General features: G+C 33.8%; 1 protein-coding gene across 47 annotated transcripts in view; it reads right to left on the reverse strand.

Annotated features, from left to right (window-relative positions):
* Positions 1-25,581, reverse strand: part of RIMS2 (regulating synaptic membrane exocytosis 2) — a 447,453-nt gene that overhangs the window by 201,800 nt on the left and 220,072 nt on the right. For 24 of the 47 annotated variants that reach the window (XM_021546549.3, XM_021546537.3, XM_031504068.2 and 21 more), the window contains 6 exons: positions 10,862-10,929; positions 9,052-9,171; positions 7,130-7,229; positions 6,267-6,390; positions 1,530-1,576; positions 283-395 (listed from right to left, as the gene is read on the reverse strand). In XM_021546549.3, coding sequence (XP_021402224.1) covers positions 283-395; positions 1,530-1,576; positions 6,267-6,390; positions 7,130-7,229; positions 9,052-9,171; positions 10,862-10,929 — 572 coding nt within the window. Of the gene's footprint in view, positions 1-282; positions 396-1,529; positions 1,577-6,266; positions 6,391-7,129; positions 7,230-9,051; positions 9,172-10,535; positions 10,745-10,861; positions 10,930-25,581 lie in introns of all 47 variants that reach the window. The other 23 variants (XM_077782606.1, XM_021546524.3, XM_021546510.3 and 20 more) reach the window with 1 other exon arrangement.

Here is a 25,581-nt window from a genome sequence, read left to right on the forward strand (position 1 = left end):
TCAACAGCACAAACGTAACCAGAGGCCATGATATGACCTTTGTAAAAATTTGACTCTACCAGTCTAGCTTACCAGATAAATATACATGTATATATCAAATTCAACCCATATAAAATTTCCAAAACCTAATAAAATGGAATATGATTATGAAATTCTATTCCTGCCTAGACTGAGCATTAAACAAAAAATGTAGCATTAAACAAAAAATGTAGAGGTAGCTAGCACAACAAGAGTTGTATATGCTGCAAAAAGTACATTAATATCAAGGAAATGTTTACATACTGAAAGTTGTCCAGACAAGAACTGTGGGACATCCCTTAACATGCCAGGACTCATAGGAGAAGTCACTGAAATAGAAGGTCGGTCCATTTTTTGAGATTCAAACGAACTAGAACCTGTAATTGTAAACAAAAATATTTTATACATAGTAGCAGTTATGCATGTATTTCAGCATTCTTTAAACAGAATTTGTAGAAATATAACCAAACATGCAGTAAAGTTGTGATAAATATCACTTTTTAAAATCTATTTAAAATTACCAACTGATGATACTCAATCTTTTCGTGATCAGATGCAATCAGGAGCTTTTATTTATAGAATGGAATATAGATTATTCAGATATTTCTGACTGTAATTATGTCAGTAAGTTGAAGGCCCAAAAATAAACACTTTACCGTGGTCAAATGAATTCAGTCTTCTGACTTATTATCTTGTACAATCAGACTAATTATTATATTTTTACAAAAATTTCAAGATGTGCACTATGCTTTTTGTGCATTTTGTTTGATATCTACAAGGTCTGAAAATGGTCAAAGGACATACAAAGCATAGAGAGAAAGTGAAGTATTTTTATAAATACAAAAGACAATCCACATCTCAAAAAACATAAAATTAATTTTAAGAATTGGGCAATGAGCAAAAAGTCATTGAAGGAGTTTTTCTTATTATTGTAATCAAGCTTATGCCATTTTATTTATTCATGGCTTCCATTATAATAGCATTCTAAAACAATGACAAAAAATAACTCCAAGCTGAAATCCATCTTATCAGATCCAAACCAAACAACAAGTTATTCTTCCCTACATGAAATATGGGTTTAGTCAATTTAAGTAGCACTGACTGGCTCTAATAAAGTAAGGGTATTCTGAGTTCAAAGTAGCTATCACTCAGGCTGTAAACAAAGACCATTTCTTTCCCAGTTTTAGTTTATAAGATGCAATTGAAATGCAAACAGAGAACAGGATATTAAAAATTGCTATTAATGTTCTTATATATTAGTTAGAATTCTACTTTCTTCAATCAAAACTCATCTAAGCTTATAACCAATGTTGAACCTAAATCACAATATCCTGAGTTTTGATAGCTTATTATTAAACAAAGGTAGATAGAGATAATACAGTAAGATGACATATTGAGACAAATACAGACAAAAAGACAAGACCTATACAGACTGCAGAGGACATTTTTCATTCTATTTGTGCTTACAGAAAAGCGAGAGAAGATTTTCCTACCCCACAATTGAAACTTACTGGACTCCAGCTGTGCATGTGTGCTGTCAGGTATTCTGGGAATGTCCCTGAAATCAGAAAAATTAAGACAGGCTGATCCTTCATCTAAAAAGCATATTTAACTTTCAATTACACTGTAACACTTCCCAGTCCACCATGGAATGCCTCAGGAATGGTGCATGGTCTTCTGGCTGTCTTCAGCCACTAGGATGATTATCTGTTATCCAGTATAAATAATTTCATTGTCAAATTAAATCCTACAGAAAAGATTTGGTGGATGCAGCAGACAGGCTGCACAATCACAAATAAAATAATTCATTAAATAAAAGAACAATCTCTCAGTTAATGGTAGACTAAAATTGTGAGCAGTAGATTTATGATGACATTATACATTAAATTTACTGGACCCTCACTGAAACATACTCGGCTGCCAATCATGGCTATCCCAGTACATTCTTTACTGTCCTTGAACCACAAATTTAATCAATCTTACCTTTTCTACAAGCAAAAAAAATGTATAAGTTCATTCTGTAAAATTTCATTCTTTCATATCAAAACAAGTTGCAACATCTGTATGAAATTTTGTGCAGAGCCATGTAATTTTAAAGCACTCAATCACATCCCCCCAAGCAAAGGAATATATTATTCCTCTGAGGGGCAAACATTACTGTATGCTAATAAAAACTATCAATATGCTAGTAAACCATTTCAGAGCTATTTGAGCAAAACCAAGCAAGATGAAGAGCTTCAGTTCTGAGTCACAGCAAAACCAATATTTACACTCCTGTTGTGCAGTTGATTTCTCCAAGGCCACAGCCAGTCCTGAAGGGTGGCCATGGTGAGGAGAGGCTGGGGCTGCACTGAGCTGAGCCCAGCTAGCTCCTTGGGTGCCTCTGTGATAACATATTTACTAAAGGACAAAGCAGCTGTGCAGCAGCTGTGAGAGAAAACAATGATAAGAAAAGGCCATGAGAAAAATGTTGTTGCAGACACCGAGGTTAGGGAAGAAGGTGGAGGAGGACTTGCTGCAGCTCCCTTTCCCCCTGACACAGACTCCTTGACGGAGAGGGAAACAGAAAAAACAGGGAAAAATTAGTGAATTTGAACCTGGAAAGAAGAGAGGTAGGGGTAAGGGGGCTTCAGTTTTGGTTCTATTTCTCACTATACTTTTATTTTATTAATTCGTAACAAATTCTTCTTCCTCAAGTTTGTTTTGCCCACAATGGTAACTGCTGAGTGGCCATAAACTTTTTCATCTTATTTCCTCTCCGAGTCTTGCTGAGGAGGGAAATGGCGAGAAGAGCACAAGTCTTTGGTTAACCCACCACAAAGGTAAATGAAAAGGAAGGGGAAATGAAAAAAGTTCCAGTGATATCTACTGTTTCAAACAATGAAGGAGACAGTATGATATATAAAAAACTTATCTATTTCTTTTAGGAAAGCTTTTCCAGAATATCTTTAGTATATCTTTTCCAAACATTTTTCAAGACTTACTAGAAAGGCACCTTTACTAAGTACACTGAGGAATCTTTCCAAGTGAGTCGATGCACAGTATCCAATAATTGAAATAAACCAGATAGCATAAAACTGCTCTAAGTGCCGCTACAGACAAAAGAAAAAAAATCTCTGTTCTTAGTACCCAAATCTCGTGAGAAAATCACAAACACTATTGAAGAAGCAAATATGTAGCTTTGTACATACAGAGAATTTATAACAGGGTCCAATACTCGCCTAGTAATTACATGCTTGAGCTTAACTCATAAGTACAAAAAAATTTATTCTACTATATGAGCCTGAAAAGAAAACCTTGAAAAAACATATATATATATATAAAATATGCATAAATCATTCTGAAAACAGTGAATAGGAGTTTTCTATAGATAGCAGAAAAAATTAACTTGAGAGCTTTGAACATTATCATTTATGCTCCTATAGCATAGAGATCCTTGTATTTCATGGTAGTGTGAATGGCTTTTCTTACAAGAAACTCTCACAGAGGTAAACAGATGGAGGAGAAGCAAAATTAGTTTCATATAGACTTTGCATAGTAAGTTATGTTCCACTGCACACATGTTGTATAGAGTAATTATTAAAACACAGAACATTATGTCTTCCAAATTCAAAACTGAAGAAACCATGAAAATAACATGCATTTTAAGTAACTGTTCCTGAGAATTAGAAGGCAGAAAATAGATAAGCTCTTTTATATAAGGGATAGCCAGCTCACACTGACTAGCAACTTGGCCATCAATTTTTATTAAGATGAAAAGTTTGTAAATTGCACAACAAACTGGCAAGTTTTGTTTGGTGGCATTTTTCCAGAATGGCTTTCAACTTTTTCTGCCTTGTCAGCTTAGTTTGTCATCTTCCCTTTTCATAGTTCTCAGCCCATAATAAAGAGAAAAACTAATAACTAAACTAATAACTAAAACTAATATATCATATAAACTGGTTCTCAGTTCAGTTAATTGCTGGTAACTGAAAATTTCTTTCACTATTTAAAGTGTTGCCACAAAACCATCAAGAAATTCTTATAAATAAGATTTATCTCAATGCATATGCAAAATCCTTCAACTGGGCATCAATAATTCTAATAAAATAAATGTCACTTCTGATATCTAGGAAATAAGAACTTTTAAATATTGTACATACACTGAAACTTTATTTCCCAGAGAAGAACATAATCCTATGAAGTTATGGTTCTTTGGACAAGCATAGGCTATTAATTTTTACTATCCATTTGATTATGAACTGAAATCTTCTAAACTGAAAAAAGTAATAGTCTTTCCAGTTCATCAGCTCTAACCTCACGAAAAACATTTCTGACATTATGCTCTTAATATCAAACTCCAAAGAGTTACACATACCTAACCAAAATCTAAAACCTACTAATTTGTAGAAGTATTCATCGCTGGTACTGTTTTACATCTGCTGCAACTGACACTGGGAATCAAATATACTGAAGAACTCTTTCATCCCTGATCTAGCTCAGCTCTTCAGACCATGAGGCAAGTGGTTAATCCAGAGAGAGGCATCTTGAGAGCCCACACCACTTGGTTTAAGGAATTATACATTAGCTGCTCAAGTGACAGCAACATAATGGAGGCCATGATGATAAGGAAGCTGAACAAGAGACAGCAAATACAAAAGCACAAGAAATAATACAGGAGATTTTACACAATTAAAAGAATGCAGAAAGATTTTTTTTAAAATAGGTATTTTCAAGATGTGAGTTGTTCATTGAAACTTTTGCTATAAACTTCTATTTGAGAGACACTATGGAATATTTCTGTATGAAATTAATTTGACACCTCCTTTCCTGAGACAAGTAACATAGTGTGTCCCTTAGCATTACTATTATACCCACACCTCCCAAGCTATGCAAAGGTTTTTAGAGAAGTGACAGATGATACAGTCATTACTCTAAGGGGGATCCAATTTCATACATATGCAGGAGAAAACCTTTCATCTCACTGACAAGGTAAAGCTGGTTTTTTGTTATTGTCAAGTTTGTTTAAAATTGTCTTACCAAATTAAGTTCCTACACCTTAAGTTCCTGATGTGCCCAACACAGTAAGTTCTTGTTATAGCTGAAACTGTAAAAGTTGTCCTCACTGGAATGCCGTTCTCAGATTATATATTTCTATAGGTTTTAGTACTCCTTAATTTTTAGTCATGTTTACTTATATTAAGTTACTGTGCATTTATACAAAATAAAGGGACACATATATTTATTAAAATGTAATTACAGAATCCTCAAACAGTCCAGGCTGCAAGTGATCTTGAATGATCATCTGGTCCCAACTAAAATGGAAAAGGGAGTCCAGATATTACCTATCACCCTGTCCAGTTGTGTCCTGCATATCACCAAAAATTCTGGGGGAAAGACAGAAAATTCTTAATAACTGTAAATATCTTCAAAATCAGTGAAAATCATTTCCCTCTTCACAACCCTGATGTGACCACATATGGAATTTCCAGTGGAGAATTAAAAACATAATGCATATTCCTTTAGGGTGTAGGAACTTGGAATAAAAAGAACAGTTGAAGAAGGGGAAGTATTCACAGCCCAATACAACAAAACAACTACTGCTATGCAAGAAAAAATTAAGTTTAGACTCTAAGAGGTAGGTTTGAAGGTTAATAAAAATGGGCAACGTACAGCACCAAAGAAAAAGTCCCATGCAATTCTAACTATGCATTCAGATGTGTTCTGTATTACATAACAAGCGATAATTTAATAGTTCCATAGATTAAGGTGATGTCAGTGTGGATTTGAGACTTTCCAAAGCATATGGATTTTTTGATTCACATACTATCTTTCACAGAAAATTCTACATTGCAGACTCTCAAAAAACAGAGTTCATCATCTGTTCATAGACCAAACATGATCTCAAAATTTTATGTATGTGTTATAAAAATAGGAATGGAGAAATAAAAATCAACAGTCAAGAATTACAACAACGAGTATAATCACAGTTTCAGAGCCAATATAGGCTGGCTCACCAACTGAAAATCCAGAGTAGGGAACCTATTTTTAACCATAATAGTGGATAACACCTGAGACTCTGACAACACAGGATTTCACACCAGCTCTTTTTACTCACTGGCAGGATCTATCATTCTAGCTACACTTTTGGTTTACAGAATTTTGCATTATATTTTTTTGTTTAAAATGTTAATTAATTTTTTATATATTCCATCCTAAAAGTGAACAATTTTATCATATGTATTATAAAAATACATGAAATTACTTACCCTATTGGTCTTGAAACTACAAGCTCTACTTGTGGCTCAGGTTTGGATTCTAAAATGATATTATACACCTCCTCAAAGGTGGCTCCTTGTAGTATCCTTCCATTCCATTCTAATACTTCATCACCTGTAAGTAAAGTAACAACACCCTGCTTAGGAAGTTTGCTGTGGACAGCACTTAAAATAACAATTTACGCCATTCTATTGTCAGTTTTTTGGATTGTGTAACCTGTGTTATAGAACAAGTTTAGAGGTTTTCATGCAGGAAAATCCTGAGTTTTTGCAAGTTTTCTGCAGCACAGCTTCAAACATGTAAAGTTCTATGAAACAATAATATAATCAGTAGCAGCCCTACTGAGTTAGATGCTGCTCTTACTTGCTTTGGCAGCCGCAGCTTACAGAAATCCTAACATGCTCTTTAGAAAATTCATAACTAAAACATCATATCTCATCAACTTGGTTCACATAGTTGCTAGGTTAATAGTTAATATTTCTTGAGCGTGCTCCAGTGTAGCAATCTATGGTTTGCATGTTGGAACAGAAGCAGCTTCCTAGCCAAGGTGGTTCTGTTCAAACCTTTGTCATAGCTTGGTTTACTCTAAACAAAATATACACCACAAAATGACTGGGGGGACACCAATAGAATATTATTTTGAGCATAAAAATGAGCAAAAATGTTAAAATATTTTTGAACAATATGAGAACATATATTTCACAAAAGCAACCACCTAATAACAGCGTCAGGTTGAATTCTGCAGTATTTCATCACATTTATTTAATATAATTTTGCATGTAATTAAACTTGCTCACTTTTTATCACCTTCAGAAAAGAAACTCAGCAGCATAGATCTATAGTAGATACATACCTGGTCTAAGATGCCCCACTGTATCAGCTAAGCTTCCTTTTTTAACTTTGGTGATAAATGCGCAGAGTCGACCTGATTCAGTCATCTTTCCTCCTACTACCTGTTTCAAATAGGAAGTATTTTCACATTATGAAAATTACTTTAAATTATTTAAATGTTCTGGCAATAGAAATAAGAATTTAGCTTTTTCCTTGGATTTTATGTAGCAACACATATACACTTGAAAAAAACACCACAGAACTTTAGCTATGATGGGTTATTTCTGTAGCTTTTCTGACAATTTGTACAATTGAAAAACAATGAATATAGAGAATCCCAAAGCTTTTAAATTTTATCAAATACCTGCATAATATTATGTTATAAATTACCACCCAAAACAACGTAAGTTATTGATCATTAGACTACTCACTTGACTGTTTTTTCAACTGGAAAAAGATTTATTAATGTAACGGAACACAGGATGTTCACACTAAGCAATGAAATTCCCTTTGTCTTGGCAAGTCAGATGAAAACACTTGTCACACTAAAAATTTCTCTACAGGGAACTTCAACAAGTTTGACCTTAATATGTATCTTAGAATCAGACTTACATGTCAGAATCAGTAATAACTGAATAATTTTCAAATTCTTGAAGTTTCTTAGTGGTCTTCATACTGGGATTTAAAATTTGTAATATTAAATCCAGTTTAGTTTACTTTCAATATGTAAATACCTGAAAATTCAGGTCAGGGATAACTATTGGAAATCACTCTTTCTAGATGTCTACTGTGATTAAAAAGTAGTTACTCTTGAGTCTGAACTATTAATCAATCTCACTTGAAAGTTCATCTTCATAATATGAGATCTTAGAAATTTTAACATAAATGTTTAAACAAAAAGTGTTTCCTATTGCGCTGTTAATATTTTCTCTTGCATTTTCTGGCAATTAGACAAAAATACACATATAAAATTTGATGTTCAACTGGCTTCTCCGCTGACTTCAAATAAAATTATTTATTAATTAAATAAAAATTTGAAATCTTTCCAAAGCATATATGTAATACATAACTTAACTACACTGATTTAATCCTTACTCATAGGGTGTGACAATAACGTAATCTGTATGCCTGAGTTGAAGTAAGAGTCATGTTAAATAGAGAACAGAAAGTTTATTCTTAATAATCTCTCACAGCAATGATATGGAATCAAAATAAACACATGTTTGTTTCTTTCACTGTTTATAGTTTGTTCTCATTCTTGTACTAGCATTTCTGTGACTGCAAATAATAATATCACACAAAATTGAGATTGATATATGAGCTAGAAATAATTCATAATGTATTTAAAGAGCACTACATCATGAAAAAGAGGTTAACATATAAAAAGAGTACATTTTGTGATAAACCAATAATATTAAAAAATTTTATATTTTGTGTTTTTAAAATGTGGCAAATCAAACAATCAGAGGAGAAAAAAATTCAAACAGAGGAAGTTCCATTGGCATACTCTGATCTGGATTAAAATGTCATTAACTCACGATGCTCCACACATCTTCAAGGGAGATAACTTTTTTTCACTTCTCTTTCTTGGAAATAGAAGTTACACCATGGCGCAATGCTCCATACTGAAGAACATAGACAGGACTTGGCTTGCCTAGCAAGGGTGCACTCTGTACTTTGCTAAGAAGACATCCTCAGAAAACTTCTGAAAATGTCTGAAAATGTCTAGTCTTTCAGAAAAACACAATTTTTTAATTCTGCCAAGGACTCTGCCAAATTACTCTAGGTAAATGAATATAAATGTCTATATTGTAATTTTGAGAATGATAAGGCATTATCAATATTGGTATGAATACGATATATAGTATGAGAATACTAAATTAATTATAAAAGTAGCTAGTTTAACTGAGAGAGTTGTTAGTTTCAAAATTGTTCATCACCAACCTTCAATCCAAGCATTGCTCCTGAATCTCTAGGCACACTTCCATCTTTTAGTCGCTTATTTAGCAAAATCCGACCAATGAGACGATCTCCATCTTTGGATGGTTGCCAAGTTACTGGATGCTATCATATGGTATTAATGGAAAACACAGTGAATAGCATTTTAATGAAAAACTTTTCACTAATACTTTTCATTTGCTGATATATTTTTAAAATGCTATGAAAGTATTATGATTACACTAAAATTGAATGTAAAAAAATGACAGAAAACTGTGCTGGAAAATATTTATTTGAACATATCATTCATCAAAATGGATGTCTAATATTTAATAACATTATCTATTTTACTAAATCCAATTTGTAAACATCTAGAATGATCTTTCAATCTCGATTTGACAGATATAGATCACTACACATAGCTATCCACACACAATGAGATTCACATCTGAGTACTGACAAAAGCATTGCTAAAAGTCTAATATAAGAATAATACTGGAAAATAAGTTTGCCTCAAACTGAAAGTTTGATATGAGAAATGTCTTATTTTTCCACTACTTCAAGCATTTCAATTTTTATCCAAGATTAACAAATATTTTTAGTGTTTTATTTACTCTCAGAGGTAGAGTTTCAAATTTAAAAATACTGTTAAAACATTACTTCATTACTTCATTTTAATATTCTGTTTCTTTCTTACAATAATTAATTCACACATTAAGCATAGTTACTGTGAGCATTATTATTCCATTGTTATACACGGGCACTGTTATACTTGTCTATTGGCCTAATTAATGAATTGTTAAGATTTTCTTTTGTGTAATCATCATACTTTCTCAGAGAAAAATATTATTTCATGCTCTATTTCATGCAAAATTAGCAGGCACAGAAAAATCTGCTCCCATTACAACTAATAACTCTAAAAAGATTTATCATAATCTCTACCAAACAGAAAGCAAAAATAAAAAATATCAAAGCAGATGGCAAAGCCTTTAATTCTACACAGTACCGCACAAAAATTACATGGCAACAAAACAAATGAACAACCATGACAGTGAAAGGGAAAAAAGAAAAACAACTTTTCTGTGCAGAGAGACCCAATTTTCTCCCTTTTTCACCTGGGGTTTAAATTATTAATTTAATTTCAGCCCCAGGAGTTTGGAAACAGTAAATCAAATAGTAAGCCAATTGGTAGAATCCTTATTGTTAATTACTTTGTTCTTTAAGGTAATATCAAGGTATGCTAATTTGCAACCATAAGAACAACATTCCTTTATGCCTCTCAATGTTTTTTTCTTAGGCTGCCAAAGAGTAAAAGCCGCAAGCATGCAAAGACTTTTCATTTGTTTTTCTTTTCTGCACCTTAAGAAATAAATGCTATATTATCTCTAAAAACACCCTATCTTTCATTTTATGCACTATTTTAATGAGTGACAGAGAGCAAACAAAGACCAAATGAGCAGGTTAAAATGCAGGCTCCATAATCTCAGTACCTTCTCACTATGGCTATGTTCCTCGTTTAGAGTTGTGCTACTACACGTATCTACCCCAGAGTCTTTTATCTGAGGCTCAGACCATTCCAAGTCCTCTTCCAAAGAGTGGCCACCAAAGCACACCATTTTCTTTTGCCTCTCGGATAAGGTGTTAGAATCCGACAAAACTGCCTGCTCACTAGTTTTTCTTTTTCCCCTTTGACTGTCCCCTATAGGTGTGGGATAAAAAAAGGATACAAAAAAAGAAAACATGCAAAGGTGTAAATAAAACCAAGGAAATGTAAAATGATAAAAGAAACTAAATGGTAAGGCTCCACATGTCTCACCAAAGACATTGGGGATGCCTCACTGCTATGCCAAGACGTATGGTCCAACCAGTTGTAATCCATGTCTCCTGCGAGAATCAGACAGACAAGATAGTGCAGTAAAGGAAGGGTGAAAGAAAGGACAAACAAAGATACAGTAAAATTGTAAAGACTTCTGATTATCTGATTCATCACCTCTGCAGCAGGACTTGCAAAGGGCTTCCAAGAAAAAGTTAAGGCTCCAACAACAGAGTACATGGAATATAAAAAACAGTGAGGAAGGAGATACATTTGTGTGTGTCTATGTGTGCATAAAATTATGTACAGAGCAAAGCATCATTGTGCCAGATTTAATAAGGTCCCTATAAAATTATTTACAGTAAATTAAATGAAAAGGCAAATTGTATTTCTAATAGAATATCCAGAAGGGAAAGCATTTGAATACAGAATGTCTTACTGAATTTATTTCTTTGCTTTTCTAACACAAATCAATATTTATTCTAATCACATCTATAAAATACTTAAAAGAATGGCACACTGTATTCACTTTGCAGTAGATGATGTTAAGGAAAGTTAAATGAAAAAAAATCTAGAGACTATATTGAGAATAAAAAGCATATCAACTTTGCTTTTTCTACTGATTAAATAGAAGGATGAATTCTAGTAAGTGTAGGTACCTCACAAATGGGATTGTTTAGGTTTTTGACAAAAACAAATATTTCAGAGTCAGAATTTAACTTCCATGGCCGACACACAATAGAAAGAAAGAATTGAAAAACAGTTTAAGAAGAGATCTAAATTAATGCTGCTGTCCAAAGAATTAGGGAATGACTCATGTATTTCAATAAAACATTCTCTTTTATGCAGGTACTTTAAACTGTAAATTATGTACACATGCTGCACTATTATGTCTCTCTCATTTTTCCCCTCATCATTGTTTCTACATGTTACATGAAATATATTTTGCTACTGAATGCTGCATAATATTTTTATATTACTATTTGCAGGAAATAAATGTTTCATTTTCTATCAAATTTGACCAAACTAAAGCAAAGTAGTTCAGGGTTCCTTAATACAGACCTCAAAAAACATTTTTCTATTTCTGTTACTTCAGATCCTGCTTCAACATTACTCAGCCTATTCCTCTGGAACTACATCAGTAGGATGGTGAAATGTAACTAACAAGTCTTAGCACTGTCTTAACACTTGTATAGAGAACTTTACAGAAAGGATGTGAAGATACAGCCCAATAAAACTACAAAGAACTAATAGACACTTTAGTAATATTTCCTTCTTTACTTACTTTATTTATTTTAGTAAAGTAAAGCATTCTTCTTGGAGAGGTATCACAGAATTAACTAGGTGGAAAAGTCCTTTGAAATCAAGTCCAACCTAGTATATTTTATATGTACAATGAGAAATACCTTTTTTTCACTTGTTTCCTCCTAGAATAGAGACTTGCATATGCTCTATGGAAAAAAAAAAATCAAGTCTCATTTTCATTTTAAAGAAGGAAATATTAAAAATAAAAAAGCTTTGTTTTCAAAAAGATACTTTGAACTTAGTCCCTTACATGTACATTGCAGAAATCTTGTAGCATATTAAATAGCCTTTTCTTTCATAAAACAATCATAAAGTAACTTCAGAAAATTAGAGCCTCAATTAATTCTCATTTTCTAAATAATAAATAGGCTGTAAATCAATTAATGAATGTTAACATCTAGCCTGTACTACAGATAAAAGTGTGGCTATCCTGCCAAAGGGGGAAGAAATATTCTTCTGAAAGCTAGTAATATTTTGCTAACACCACTTCTGCAATGGAACTTCCAGTGGTACTTTTGCCTCCAGACATTGCTTCAAGGGGTACTGAGTGAACATCAGTGAACTCATGATGATCTATCCCTTACTCATAAATATACATTTAGAGATATCCAGAAGACAGCAAGAGTTCCAGCCCACATTCTGCCCGGTTTACAAATTCCCTGGGGCCTTTACGCATTATCCCCCGGCTCATTTGCTGGTATAGCCAGCTTCTGCTACTCCAAGTCCTCTTACCCATTTATTACTGTATGGTGCATCCACAAACTGTATGTGTCCAACATTAGATTCAGCATTTTGCAAAAACAGTTACTCTTCATCAGATGATAAGCCCTGGAACTAAAGCTGCACAGAGGAACACCTACAAAATTGAGCCTGTTACCTAACAAAAGTACTCCCTCTTCTTGCTCAACCATTTTCCCTTCTTTTCAAACAAGATGTAGAAGGCTTTTTTTATTGTAGTTGTGTCTCACAGTAAATATTAAATAATTGGCATTTATAAAATGAAAATTAAACTAGAATAAGCAACAACTCCATCAAAACACTGGTTTGGTTTCACCTGTGTAAAATATGTAGTCATATGTTTCCAAAAATTATCATATAAATTAGAAGTTGTAAAGCTATTGTAGATCTTATAGATTTTTCCCTTAATACTGTGTTAATTGATCTAAGTGACAGGCATAAATACTATGCAAGTTAATAAAAGGATGATTGTCTGGAAGGCCTGTAGTATATTACATTTCTATAACAGACATGAATATCTTAGTATATGTACAACTCTTTTAAATAAAATTAATAGCTTGATAAAGTCACTGGGCATCAGTTTTTCAGTGGAAGTTCTAGAAATATTAAAAACTTGACTGGGTAAATGATTATTGAAATCTTGTAAAATTAAAAACAACATATGTAAAGCACAGAGGTCTTTGCCTACAAGAAAAAAATATAAGTAAATAAACAAACAAACAAAAAGAAATAAAATAAAAGTTAAACCATTCTTTTGTAACATAGACACCATAGTTGTAACTCTGACTACCAGAAAATGCACTTGTTGCTCTCTTAGAAATTAGTCATCCAATACAGAAAATACTTTATTATTGAGAATATATACATTTAGGGTATGAAGCAGAAATTGCACAGGAAAAAAATATCACTTCGTTGATAAATTACAAAGGATATAATATCAAAATCATGATTCATGGAAAAGGAATCTAATATATTACTAAGGAAGATACAGTCCTAGTTTATGTCATTATAACAATATTCAGATGCCTTTTAAGTTCAGGAGTGCAGCTGGATATAGGAAAGGACATATGTGAGGTCTGCTCTTATTAATGTCAGTGAGTCCTGTGTGTATATGGAAAGCTTCCAAGGACTAATCAGGCTGGGAGAAGAACCACATCAGTAACCTTGCCCTTCTCTAGAAACGGGGTTAAGCTGAAGCCTTTGTAACCTTACTGTACCCTTACTTTGTAACCTTACTGGTGTTCAGTGTGCTTTTCTTATTTTCTCTGGACAAAACCAAAAAGGCAGAGGAAAACATTTTTTTTTCTTCTGCGTTCAGGAACCCCCAGCAATGGGACCTTCCTGTAGAAATGGGAACTTTGAATGTTAGAGTATGTTTTAAAATACTTTTGGTCAGTTTCTGTCTCCCTTGTATTTTAATGTTTGGTTATGTAGTTTTTTGTTTCCTATAATGGCTTTCTCACACGGAAATACAACAATTGAGTATTTTTTAGAAAGCATTATGGAATTTGAATCTAACACACAAGGTGTATGTCTAGTCCTTTTTGAATGCTGTTTAAGTTCATGGTCAAGTCCAAAATCATTTATCTTCCAAATCGGCACACACCATAAAGCACTCTGTGTAATTAACTTTTCTACTCATACAGAGTTATTTGGATGCTCTAAAGTGCCCAAAATCTTCACATAGGATATAAGCCTGACCCAGGCCCTTTCTACCAAAAGCAAAACCTCTCTAAACTGTCAACTGTTTCCCTTAGTAAACTAAAAACATAATCTTGCTTTGAACCAAATAAACCAAAAACTTGTTCTCAAATTCAAATCGCATTGCCAAAAAGGACAGGTTATATAACTTTAAATTCTTTAGGCTTAGGAGACTACCTGACCACATGGTATATACTGAACACATATTTCTGACTTGAGCCAGTAATGGAATATATATGTCATTACTCAAAATTGCAAATGATTTAACCTTGCAATTAAATATTTTCCCCCTCCAAGCTAATTTTCAGCATAATGTACACATTATGAACACATCCCATGTGTCTATATCCTTCTCTTAACTGCACAGCTCCCAGTGCAGCCCTGTACCAGAAAGTCTCAGGAGTGAAGTAAAAAGTGAATTACAGCTATTAAGAACTTATATTTAAGCAGGTTACTTTCTGTGTTTGCTGTCTATCCAGACTGCCACACAGTGGGTGACTCCAAAGAGGAGCTACACAGCTGAAATTGCCTGGAGGTGATTATATGACTGCTTAAACAATTGCTTTGTCAGCTCTGGACATTTCAGGGACATTCTAGCTTTTGATGCAGGAGCAAATGTAAAGCTGCCTGTCACACAGCTGACTGTAAAGCACAGATTTTCTAACACAGTCACTGATGAAGTTTGAGCACTGATTACAAAAAGAAGCACCTTCCTGCAGGGCTTGCAGCAGGCTATGAAAATTCCTACTATGCATTTCAACATTTCTTCTTGGGAAACTATTATTTCTCTGGATTTGTCAACTTTCAACATGGAACACATTAGAAAAATGTCTGAAATATCTGGTCCTACCAAAGCAAAAAATGAAAAGCTGTTCTTTATGTAAAGAATATGAAATGTATTTTGACTTTCAATAAGTGAAATACAGATAAATGCAGCAATTAGGAGAAAAATGTATAAATCTCCATTAGTGAATAGCAGAGTACTGCATTCCACAAGGCAGGTGAGAGAAAAGACTGGGGGAGGTGGGAGCAGGTAACAGTGCATACCCATGTGGCAAGAATGATGACAATAACAGCATACAAGTACTATAGAGATGCACTATCAAAGAAATGTCTCTGGACATCATGGGCTAGTCACTGAGAACTTAGTAATATCCTGAATTTCTTTTATTTGTTTTATTTTCTTTTAAGGGATACTGTTCAGGGGAAAATCTTACTAAAAGATTTTACTTGAAGACCCTGGTTTACTCTCAAAAACTATGTAGTCTTGCTTTCACCTACTGCAAGAACTGCTCAATAGAAAACATTTTACCCTTGATGTAAAGGCTTACCTAATGTAAAGGTGAAAGGGTTTCAGCATTTCTATTTCATTCTGGTTCTCTTTCTGAAACTGAGACTTAGGATCGCTATTAATAGAAGAATATTTACTGGAAGTATTTTTTTAAATTTGTTTTGCTGGAAGGATTTAAATTGCAGAAAATACTTTCTTCAAAATTACATTTTCTAAAACAAAATTATGCTCAGCCTGTTAGTCAAACATATCTTGGTAAATATCTTTCCTTGGAATAAATTGAAAGAAAACATACCAACTTGGTCACAGCTCAGTACACAAGCTGGATGACCTTATATACTTACAATTATGTCTCTCATATGACACCTGAAGTGTGACCCATATGCCACACCATGACCTCTATCATGTGATACAGTACACAAACTTAATCAACAAGAAAGTGGTTATGGGAGACAGCCAGACATTTTATACTGTGGTCCCAGGCTACTATTGCCAGTTTGTTTCCTTACGAGGATTCAAACTTTTCAGGTGTGCACACCTGTGTTACATGTTCCCTGCTACTTTAATAAGATCAGGGAAAACTAGAACTAATTAAGTATAATATCCCATGGTTTCTCTTTTGCTTGATTATCTTTAAGATTTTATCTTAGGAAGACGCTTATTTCAAATTATGTGTTTGACTCTACTGGTCGCATTTTCACTTTTTCTCTTCTTCCTCCTGTCATTACAAAATTTAGAACCTGTACCTGAAAAAAAGGAAGTTCTTTAGGCAGAATGCAAAGGAAAACACACATTGAAAAGTTTCAATAAGACAATATTTTTGGATCATGCCCAGCAGCAAGTAATCAAAAGCAATTTATTACTCTTTTTTTATTATTATTAAAATACATATTTTCCTTTTTCTTCCCTATTCACATCCGTAAAGACCACATATGTATTCTTGGGCTGACCTCACACATGTTCCCTGATTGTGTGTTATAACCAGTTTCACCTTAGGGTTGCAACTGACAGCTTGATCACAAGTTCTTCACCACCTCAGGCCTGGAACCATTATCAGCAATAGCAGCTTGCCTGCACCTGAATGAAGGACTCATATAAAGAGGAAACAATGCAGGGGAGAATAATCCTATTAAAGAATCTCATATCTGGCCCTTGTTTCAGCATCTTAGTGTTGTGTAATACTTGAAAAATGTTCTCACCAACTAAAACCAGATAGCCCATTTAGATGTTCCTAATGAGCCCAACCTTTTTCAGAGGCTATCCTGTTGAAAGTTAACAAGTTATTGGATATAATGCACAGAGGAATTATTTAGTGTCTAGAAGGTGAGGAAAAACTCTGTATTTCCTGAATCACTGAAATCCTGATTCAGAAAAATGAGCCATCCTGAAAACTGCTAAGGAAGCACAGACTCCAACGGTTCTGTGATGTGTTGGAGTTGCTGCACAACTGGGAACCAACCGCGCACACACACAAGAAATTCTGTCCTCAGACTTTGAAACCAGTCCAGGCAAACTCAACTGTTTTGCTGCCAACAGGAAGGCAACAGTAAAATATGACAAGCCAGTTGGAAACAAGCCTTACAGCCCCCTGGAAGTGAAAACAGTTCATAATTGGAGCACTATGAAAATTTGTGAGAAATAGCTGCAAAGTTTAGGAAACAGGTTTGGAGTTTTATGTGCTCTCGGTACCTATTTCCATTAGACTTTTCATTACCATTTTACATACACTCACTGAAGAAGGCTTGGCTAAACTGAAGAAATAAGTGGCTTCAGGAAAACTCTATTTAGCATTAGTAGACATATTTGCTTATGCAGTTCACTTTGTCCTGGCTTATCCTATACTCCGCTTTCCACAGATATACACTCTTTGTACATCCTGAAGTTGTGACTGTGCCAAAATTACTGTCAGAGTATCTGCAACAAGGCTGCCTGGCATCTCCAAGTCTCAGAGCCATAGGATTTAAAGCACATGAACTGAATCCTAAGTGTGATCCTGTTTCTATTTGGATAGAAATAAGCTCTCTACCTTTGAGAGGCAGTGTATAACCAGATGCATTTCATTCCTTTTAGTAATGGACGTATGTTGACAGGGAGCCTATAATAATGTTTTCTATATGCATACTTCCTTCTAATACTTATTAACAAAAGAAAAAAGAAACCAACAAAGAAAAACAAAAAACCTCCCTTATATTGTGTACTTATTTACTTTCAATCTTTACTGCTTTGATGCCAACACTAATTATTACAGAAAATAACCCCAAGCAATTTTGAATCAATATATCTTAATTAATAAGTAAGCTTCAAATATGCAAAATGAAGACAACGGGAGACCAAGAAGGACAGCAAAGGAATGGATTCTTCATGAGGCTCAATATCAAATTCACAAATAAGGACATGCACTTAACATGCCAGTTGTACTCATGACAGAGCTGTACTAATTTCATCCAGGGAACTATCAACCATAAGTAAAGCTGAAATAGAGAACATGTCAGGAAGGAAAGTCTTCTTAGCTCAGATTTAAAGAAACATATTTATTCATAACAATTTCCTATCTTTTATGCCCAATGTCATGTAGAGCTAATCCTAATGAAAGGAGACATCATTAATGTAGAGATGGATCCTTTCACAGGCACATCATTATCTAGAATCAATTTCCATCATCAGCCCAGCAGCCACCCATATACCATGACTGAGGATCACCCAGCTGTTTCATTGATCACATCTTTTTCCTTTCTCTCCACTACTTCCAGTCAAGATTACTGACAACTTGCTACCAAAAAGTGATATTAAGAACTACTCATTTTATGATTTTCAGTAAAAGATAAGCAAAACAAAAATTATATATATAATTATGTTTATCTGATAGAAAAATTCATCATCAATAACAATAATTACAAATTAAAAATATAAAAACTTATACATTTTTGAGATGAAAGTCTTAAAAAAAAAAGAACCAAACCAGTATCTAAGTTTCATATACTTGCTGCCTTTTTCTGTTCAGTTTTTAGATTTTGTTTGGGATGAAAATACATTTTTACTTTTACCCTTGGACATGGCTGTTATCCTACAAGGACAGCTGAAGGGAAGGAGTAATGTAAAAAAAGGTCCAGTTCATGTTTTTAAGCATAGTATGACCAATAATTTCTTACAAACTCTCAGTGGGTACAGAAGAAGACTCTAAATTCACTCTAAATATCTTGATCACTGATGAGGAAATGCACATTTCACAATAGAAATAAAAATAACCTTTAAAAAAATCCTCTGTATTACATATTTGAACAACTAGTATTTCAATAGTAAATCATCATTCAGAAGTTAAACTGACTTATTTCCTTGTCTGTGATTCTCAGTTTACCTTATGCAGAAAGACATGGACAAATTTCAAAATTCTACCTAACAATCAAGAAAGGAGTAAGACTACTGTGGCAAATGCCACTTTTTCAACTGTGCGAAACAAAGAAATACAGCATTCATTTACAATTTATAGCAGATTTTCTTTTCTTTAAATCTGACCTAACATTTTACATGGAGTAAAAAACCTTTCTGGTTGTCTAAACAAGTATAATTTTTAACCTGCTACCTTCTCTAAACTAAACTGCAGGAGACACAACATACATTCACTTTATTTTTAAAATTATTTGCTTTAAGAAACAAGAGCTTAATAGCAGGTGTAAGTCCAAAGCATCATCTCTCCCTGGCAGCACACATGCCATAAATGATCTAGAAATATGCAGTACATCTGCTGATTCAGTTAGCTGTAGTGGAAGCAAAAAAACCAAAAAAGTGCAAGAGACTTTTTCATCACCTTGACACTGCAATAAAAGCCTTTGTAAACTAGTAATTGGATCATTAATTACTGATCTCCCCTTAAGCAGTCATGATGAAGAAAGTAATTTGGTATATGTAAAAACACCTATTGTTTTGAGTTTGCTTACATGTTATTTTTGTCAAACCACCTTCTTTGAAGGAAATTAATTACCTCTTTAAAGAGGAATAGAAAACCTGAAAATGAAGCTCCAATGGATCCCAGAAATAAAAATCATAATCAACTGTCTTATTTAGTTTCACACCTTCTGTGCATAGGCTTGACAGTGTGATACTGTATAATCAAATTAGTTCAGAGCAATGATCTGTTACACCTGGGTTACAGCTTAAAGAGCAGATGTGCAGAAATAAAATACCAATGATGGTGGTTGTTTTTTAGGACACTTTGGCACAATGAAGGTTATTTTGCTCATGTATACAAATTTACACATACATGCAGGAAAATTCCCATACACATTACATTAATAGGAAGGTTCAGTTGCAAAATTAAATATTTGGAAGGTAAGAGTGGTACAAGACTTATCTTGCCATGAAGCATTGATTTAGTCCCTATACAAATGCATTAAGGTATAATATTTCATAATACTATGGTAAAATCCCCCATTCCTACAATGGATCTTCTGTGCACAGAAAGAAAGGTGTAGCTTAAATAAGTAACTAGTCCATATTATTATTTCTGCAGTTAATGACCCCATTCATTACTGACCATAATCTAAATGCAGATCTAAATGCAAAATTATTTGTCTCCTGAGAGCTCTGGTGTTGTGAGAATATTCTCCAGAAGTCAGGGTTAAATTCAAGGAATTGCTCTTAGTGGACTGTCTGCATAATGAAATTAACAAGACGCTATAATTAACCTCTTAAAATGAGCTACTGACATACAGATGTACCATCAAACATTTTGAAATGTTCCAAACAATTTTCAGTGACCAACATGAGAAATCCAGGGCTTAATTTTTCTTTAATATTTTCTAGAGTTTTAGTTCTGCCATTTCCCTGTTCTGTTATACCAATTCTTGGAAAATGGCAAGAATTTATACAAATCTACTCACAAAATAAGCAGTAAATTTTATTATATGATTAAAACAAACAGAAAAAAAATCATATTCCCATCATTAATCCAAAATTGGTCATATCTATGTATACAAGCTGGATGGAAATCTTCAAACAGAAATTCCCTAAGAATGTACTTCAAAGAAAACCAATTTGGTTTAAAAAATGTTGTGGAGATTTAAGGGTAAGATTGGTAAAGCAATAAATAGAGACATACAGATACAATCTGCATTTAAAATTAATTCAGAATCCTAATGAAAAAATGTATATTTTTATTGTAATTTGCACTGTCTTCATTATTTCAGAAGAATACAGAAAAATGGAAAAAGTGTCCACAGAAGAATAGTGGATGTTAGCTCTGCAATTATTTCATTTTGCTGAATACATAAAGAAGCACATTGCTCAGGGACCTTTCCACAGTCAACAAGAGCTACACTCATAATTATAGCCTTCATGGTAGCTGAAGCTGTAATAAAAGTTACATAAGGGATTTAATCTCAGTCTCTTGTTTTTGTATGATCACAATTACCCAAAAATATATCTCCTGAGGCTAAATATTTCCAGAATGAGTTTAAGTAAAATGTCTGTATTTTCCACTACTTTTCAAGGAAAATTGCCTCACATCCTCTACTTGTTCATGTTTAAATTTCTGGAAATTTGTGATAAGAGAAGAAAAAAAAGTAATAATACCTAATGCTTGCAAAACCATCAGAGAATTCTGCCTCATAAATCGGACTCAGCCCTACACTGTGGAGGCTCTCATTGCTCAAAGCAGTCCTTCAGACACTGCAACTTGTCTGCTTCACCCAGAGGTTTTCAGAACCAAACACATTGTGTAGCAGAGGCTGGAACAGCCTTCTCTTCTGCAGCTACATTCACAAATTAGAAGGTGCATAATAGTGATGTAAACACAGAGAATATGCAGCTTAAAGGGAGGTCAGTAACTTACTCTTATTACAAATATATTAAGGTCAACAAAGCAATATACTTCAAAAGACTCCAATTGACTTCAGATAGAGCTGAGTAAGATACTTGTAGTACAGCCAGGTTCAAACCATCCTCTCACCTCCTTCATTTGCTCATTTCCTTAGGTGTGCAACTTATTGACAATACAAGTTTATCCAGATTAACACAACTCTTCAAACCAAAGTTTTACATTTGTCTTGTAACTGTCCACTTCAGTTCCATTTTCAGATAAACTGCTAGTGAACTAGCCTGCTACTGCCTAAAGAAGACTAACAGAAAATGCATCATAATTTGTCTAAAGACCTATGCACTTCACTTATGAACTATTTATTCATCTCTATGCAGTATGAAGCTGAAAGTCCTTAATGAAGAAACATAGCCAGAAATATGAAAATTACATGTAAATATTTTTGGTTGGTTGGAGGGTTTTGGGGTTTTTTTTATTCATTTTAAATTAAAGAGGCTGCCTCTTTTCATTATGCATTCTTAATATAAATGAATATAACATTCAGATATGAAAAAACAGGTGTGGGATACCGCTGGCACAGGTGGCAAAACAATGACCTTACAGATACAGCCAGCTGATTTGCAAACAACAAAGGATCATTCCCCTGATTTAAATCTGTCAGTGAACACTTGGAAATGCCTCCATTAGTCCCTTGGAAGACTGCTCAGCAAATTTTTCTTAGACTTCCCGAAACACTCTTCTGCCTCTGTCTGCTCAGCACAGACAAAATTGCATAGAGCATCTTTGCTGTACTGTAAGTACTGCAGTCTTGTCAGAGTGAAGGTATTATAAAAATGTAGAGCATGCATAAGCTATAATAAATTTATTATGATTAGACTATTGTAGTACCTAAGTCTGCTATTTTTTTAAAAGTCTGTGATAATATTTTACTTATTTTACAGTGATTACAAATAATTTTAACTGCCAGTTTTTCTGTTCCTGATTATTATAATGCAAGTAAATTTGGTCTATTTATATCTAGCAAAAGAAAATAAAATTAGATTCAAATGAAATTTTGATTGGTAATACTGAAATATACAATTAGTGACACCATTAACATTTATTATTTTGCATTTTATAATGGACTGTGATTGTAATTCTCATTCTTAAATTTGTTGAAATAAGGAGATACTACAGGTTTTTGCAAAAGTAGAGATTAATTTGCTGACATAAAGAGATACCACAGAATTTTGCAAATGTAGATTTGGCTATGCTCACAGTTATACACTGTACACAACACAAGAAGTTAATGACTTTTTAGGGTGACATTGCTGTTCCTGCTTTCCCTTTTTTTTTTTTTTAAGATCATCCTCTGTCAAATCCGATAAAGAACTGGAAAGCATGATATGCTTTGGGAATAACAACTTTGGCAAGCTACTCATTTCAATGTAAACAGTTACAGAATTTAACTGCTTCTCTGCCACAATTCAGCATCTTTTCATTTTCTTTGTTGATTTCAAATGAGATCTTATGCAAAAAAAATTATTTCTACATTTTGTAGACTCATAGAATGATTAGGATGGGAAGAGTCTCTAGTTCCAACATTCAATTTCATAAATGACTGTGTTATTAAGATGTTTCTTGTAACTTTCTTCTTTCTTTGTTTTTGCAATATCCTTTCTTTTATACAGAAACTATAATAAGGAATTTGTTATTTCTTGAAGTAAGGTCAGAAGCAACAAAATTTTACAAAAAAAAAAAAACAACTATTTCCTAGCCTTCAAATAAAAGTGTTCCAATGGGGGGAAACTAAAACTTCATTGCACTTTGTCTTTAATTTCAGCTACTACACACCCCAAAAACTTAATAGGAGATTGCCTGTTCCTAGGGAGCAGAGAAGTTCAATAGGATCCTTCAAAGCCTTTAACTTAAGTGTCCCTTGCAACCAAAAAATCTTTTATGCTTATTTTCCAAATCTTTTATGCTTATTTCCACATACAATCAACATTGTGTAATCAGACATGGGAGTTAAAGAAATAGGTGAGTGCTATTCTGGAGCAAGATAACTTTTGATAAAATTTTACTCAACTACTTGTCTCAACCTGCATCAAACCATAAGTTCCTGAGCCAATCCAATGTCACAGTCGTCTCACTGGCAGCTGCCACTTTCATACTTCATTCTTTGGGTCCCTGAACATGCCAAGGAAGCATTCCAGGTGCCACCTTAGAGTAAGCCATAGCTTATGAACTACCAATCCACAGGGTAACAGAAGATCTACATGATCATTGACCTCATCCTGACAGTTTGGGTACACTGAGGAATGGGAGCTAAGTCATCTAAAGCAGGCATAGTAAAATAGTTGACTCTCCAAGATTCACATATTTTAGCTTCTGTGGAAGCTGCAATTCAGTAACAAACACTTCAGAACTGTTGTGTAACCAGCACACTGGGTATGGTGGATGTCCAGACTGCCATTCTTTCCCTGGTTAAAGGCACCCATCAGGAGAACCAGCGGGCAGCCAGCACAGGAAAGCACTGGTGGGGCTGTTCTTCCTCAAATGCTGCATAACAAAGGCAGACATTCCACACTGGAAACTTCAGGCCCTGTTCCAAGCCCTGGCCTTGTACAATGCCTTAGTTACTTAATCTTCTAGAAGAGATTAATCATAAAAAGAGCAAATTTGGGAGAGCTTCAAACACAGAAAAAGGGTTATGAACTCAATGCACAGGAATGAACAAATGCTAAGAGAAGAGAGTGAAATGCATATCACAGTTTAAGAATTTAGATACTTTGATTTTTGCAAATTTTAAGAGACTCAGAAGAAAGAAGAAGACTGTCTTGCAGAAAATTAAAGAAGCAAGCCTGGCAGTTAAACTGAACTGAATGAAGGAAAAAATTTGATCCTTGGGTTTGTTCAAATGGTTTGTGCCAGAACAAGAACCCAGATTTTAGCAAGCGACCTCAACTGAAATCTAATAATTATAAAAACAGTTAGCTGAAATGTGGATCTTCAGTTCTTCACAAAAGAGTAATGAGCAAAGGACTCAAAAATACAAGGAACTTGAATGCTAAGCTTAGTTCTAACAGCGATCCATTGATTTCCAGACCATAAAATCAAGATAATAAAGCTTTCTTCTGCTTACAGAGATGAAGGAATGAATGCAAGCCTTTTCAACACTACTGAGATGAGTGTTCTGCAAAGGACCATTAAAAGATTGGACCATTAAAATAACTCAGGCTTTTTATAAGAATAAGAATTAAAAGAATTCTCATTAAAAGAATTAAAAGAATAAATATGTCTCATTTCTCCAGATACCATCTATTTCCTACAGTGAAAAAGGCAGATGCTGAAAAAGGACCATGGGGTAATAAGCAAAAAGAGATTGGTCGAGATCAAATATTTCAGGAAGCAAAGTATAGCTGACCATGCAATCTAGTTACTTACATTTTTTAATTCATATGTGATTCTGAAACATAACAATGTTGTTCAAGGGAAGAAGTATTGAGAGATGGGCTCTGATTCTGTGCACAAAGAGCAAACACTCTCTCAAAGGTGAATACCCAGAGTTTAGATTCATCTGGCTGGTATGTAGAATCTTATTTTGTTACACTGTGAATTTAGTTTTCAAGAGTAATCTTAATTTTTACACAAGTAACTTTTTGTAAAAGCTCTTCTTGACAGTCAATGTTTGCTTTTGAGTTAAATCATGTTCTAGAATGATTACTTGGAAAATATAAAGAAATTACATTAAAAATTCACCTAGTTCAGCTATTTCACAGAAAGCTAATGTAAATTAAATTAGTCTATGCATAAATAAAGTAAAAGAATAAATAAATGTGATCACAGCTGTGATGCTTGGGATTATACACACATTTTTACTCAATTGTATATTTT

This window comes from Lonchura striata, chromosome 1 (genome assembly GCF_046129695.1).
Source record: "Lonchura striata isolate bLonStr1 chromosome 1, bLonStr1.mat, whole genome shotgun sequence".
NCBI classification, from domain to species: domain Eukaryota; kingdom Metazoa; phylum Chordata; class Aves; order Passeriformes; family Estrildidae; genus Lonchura; species Lonchura striata.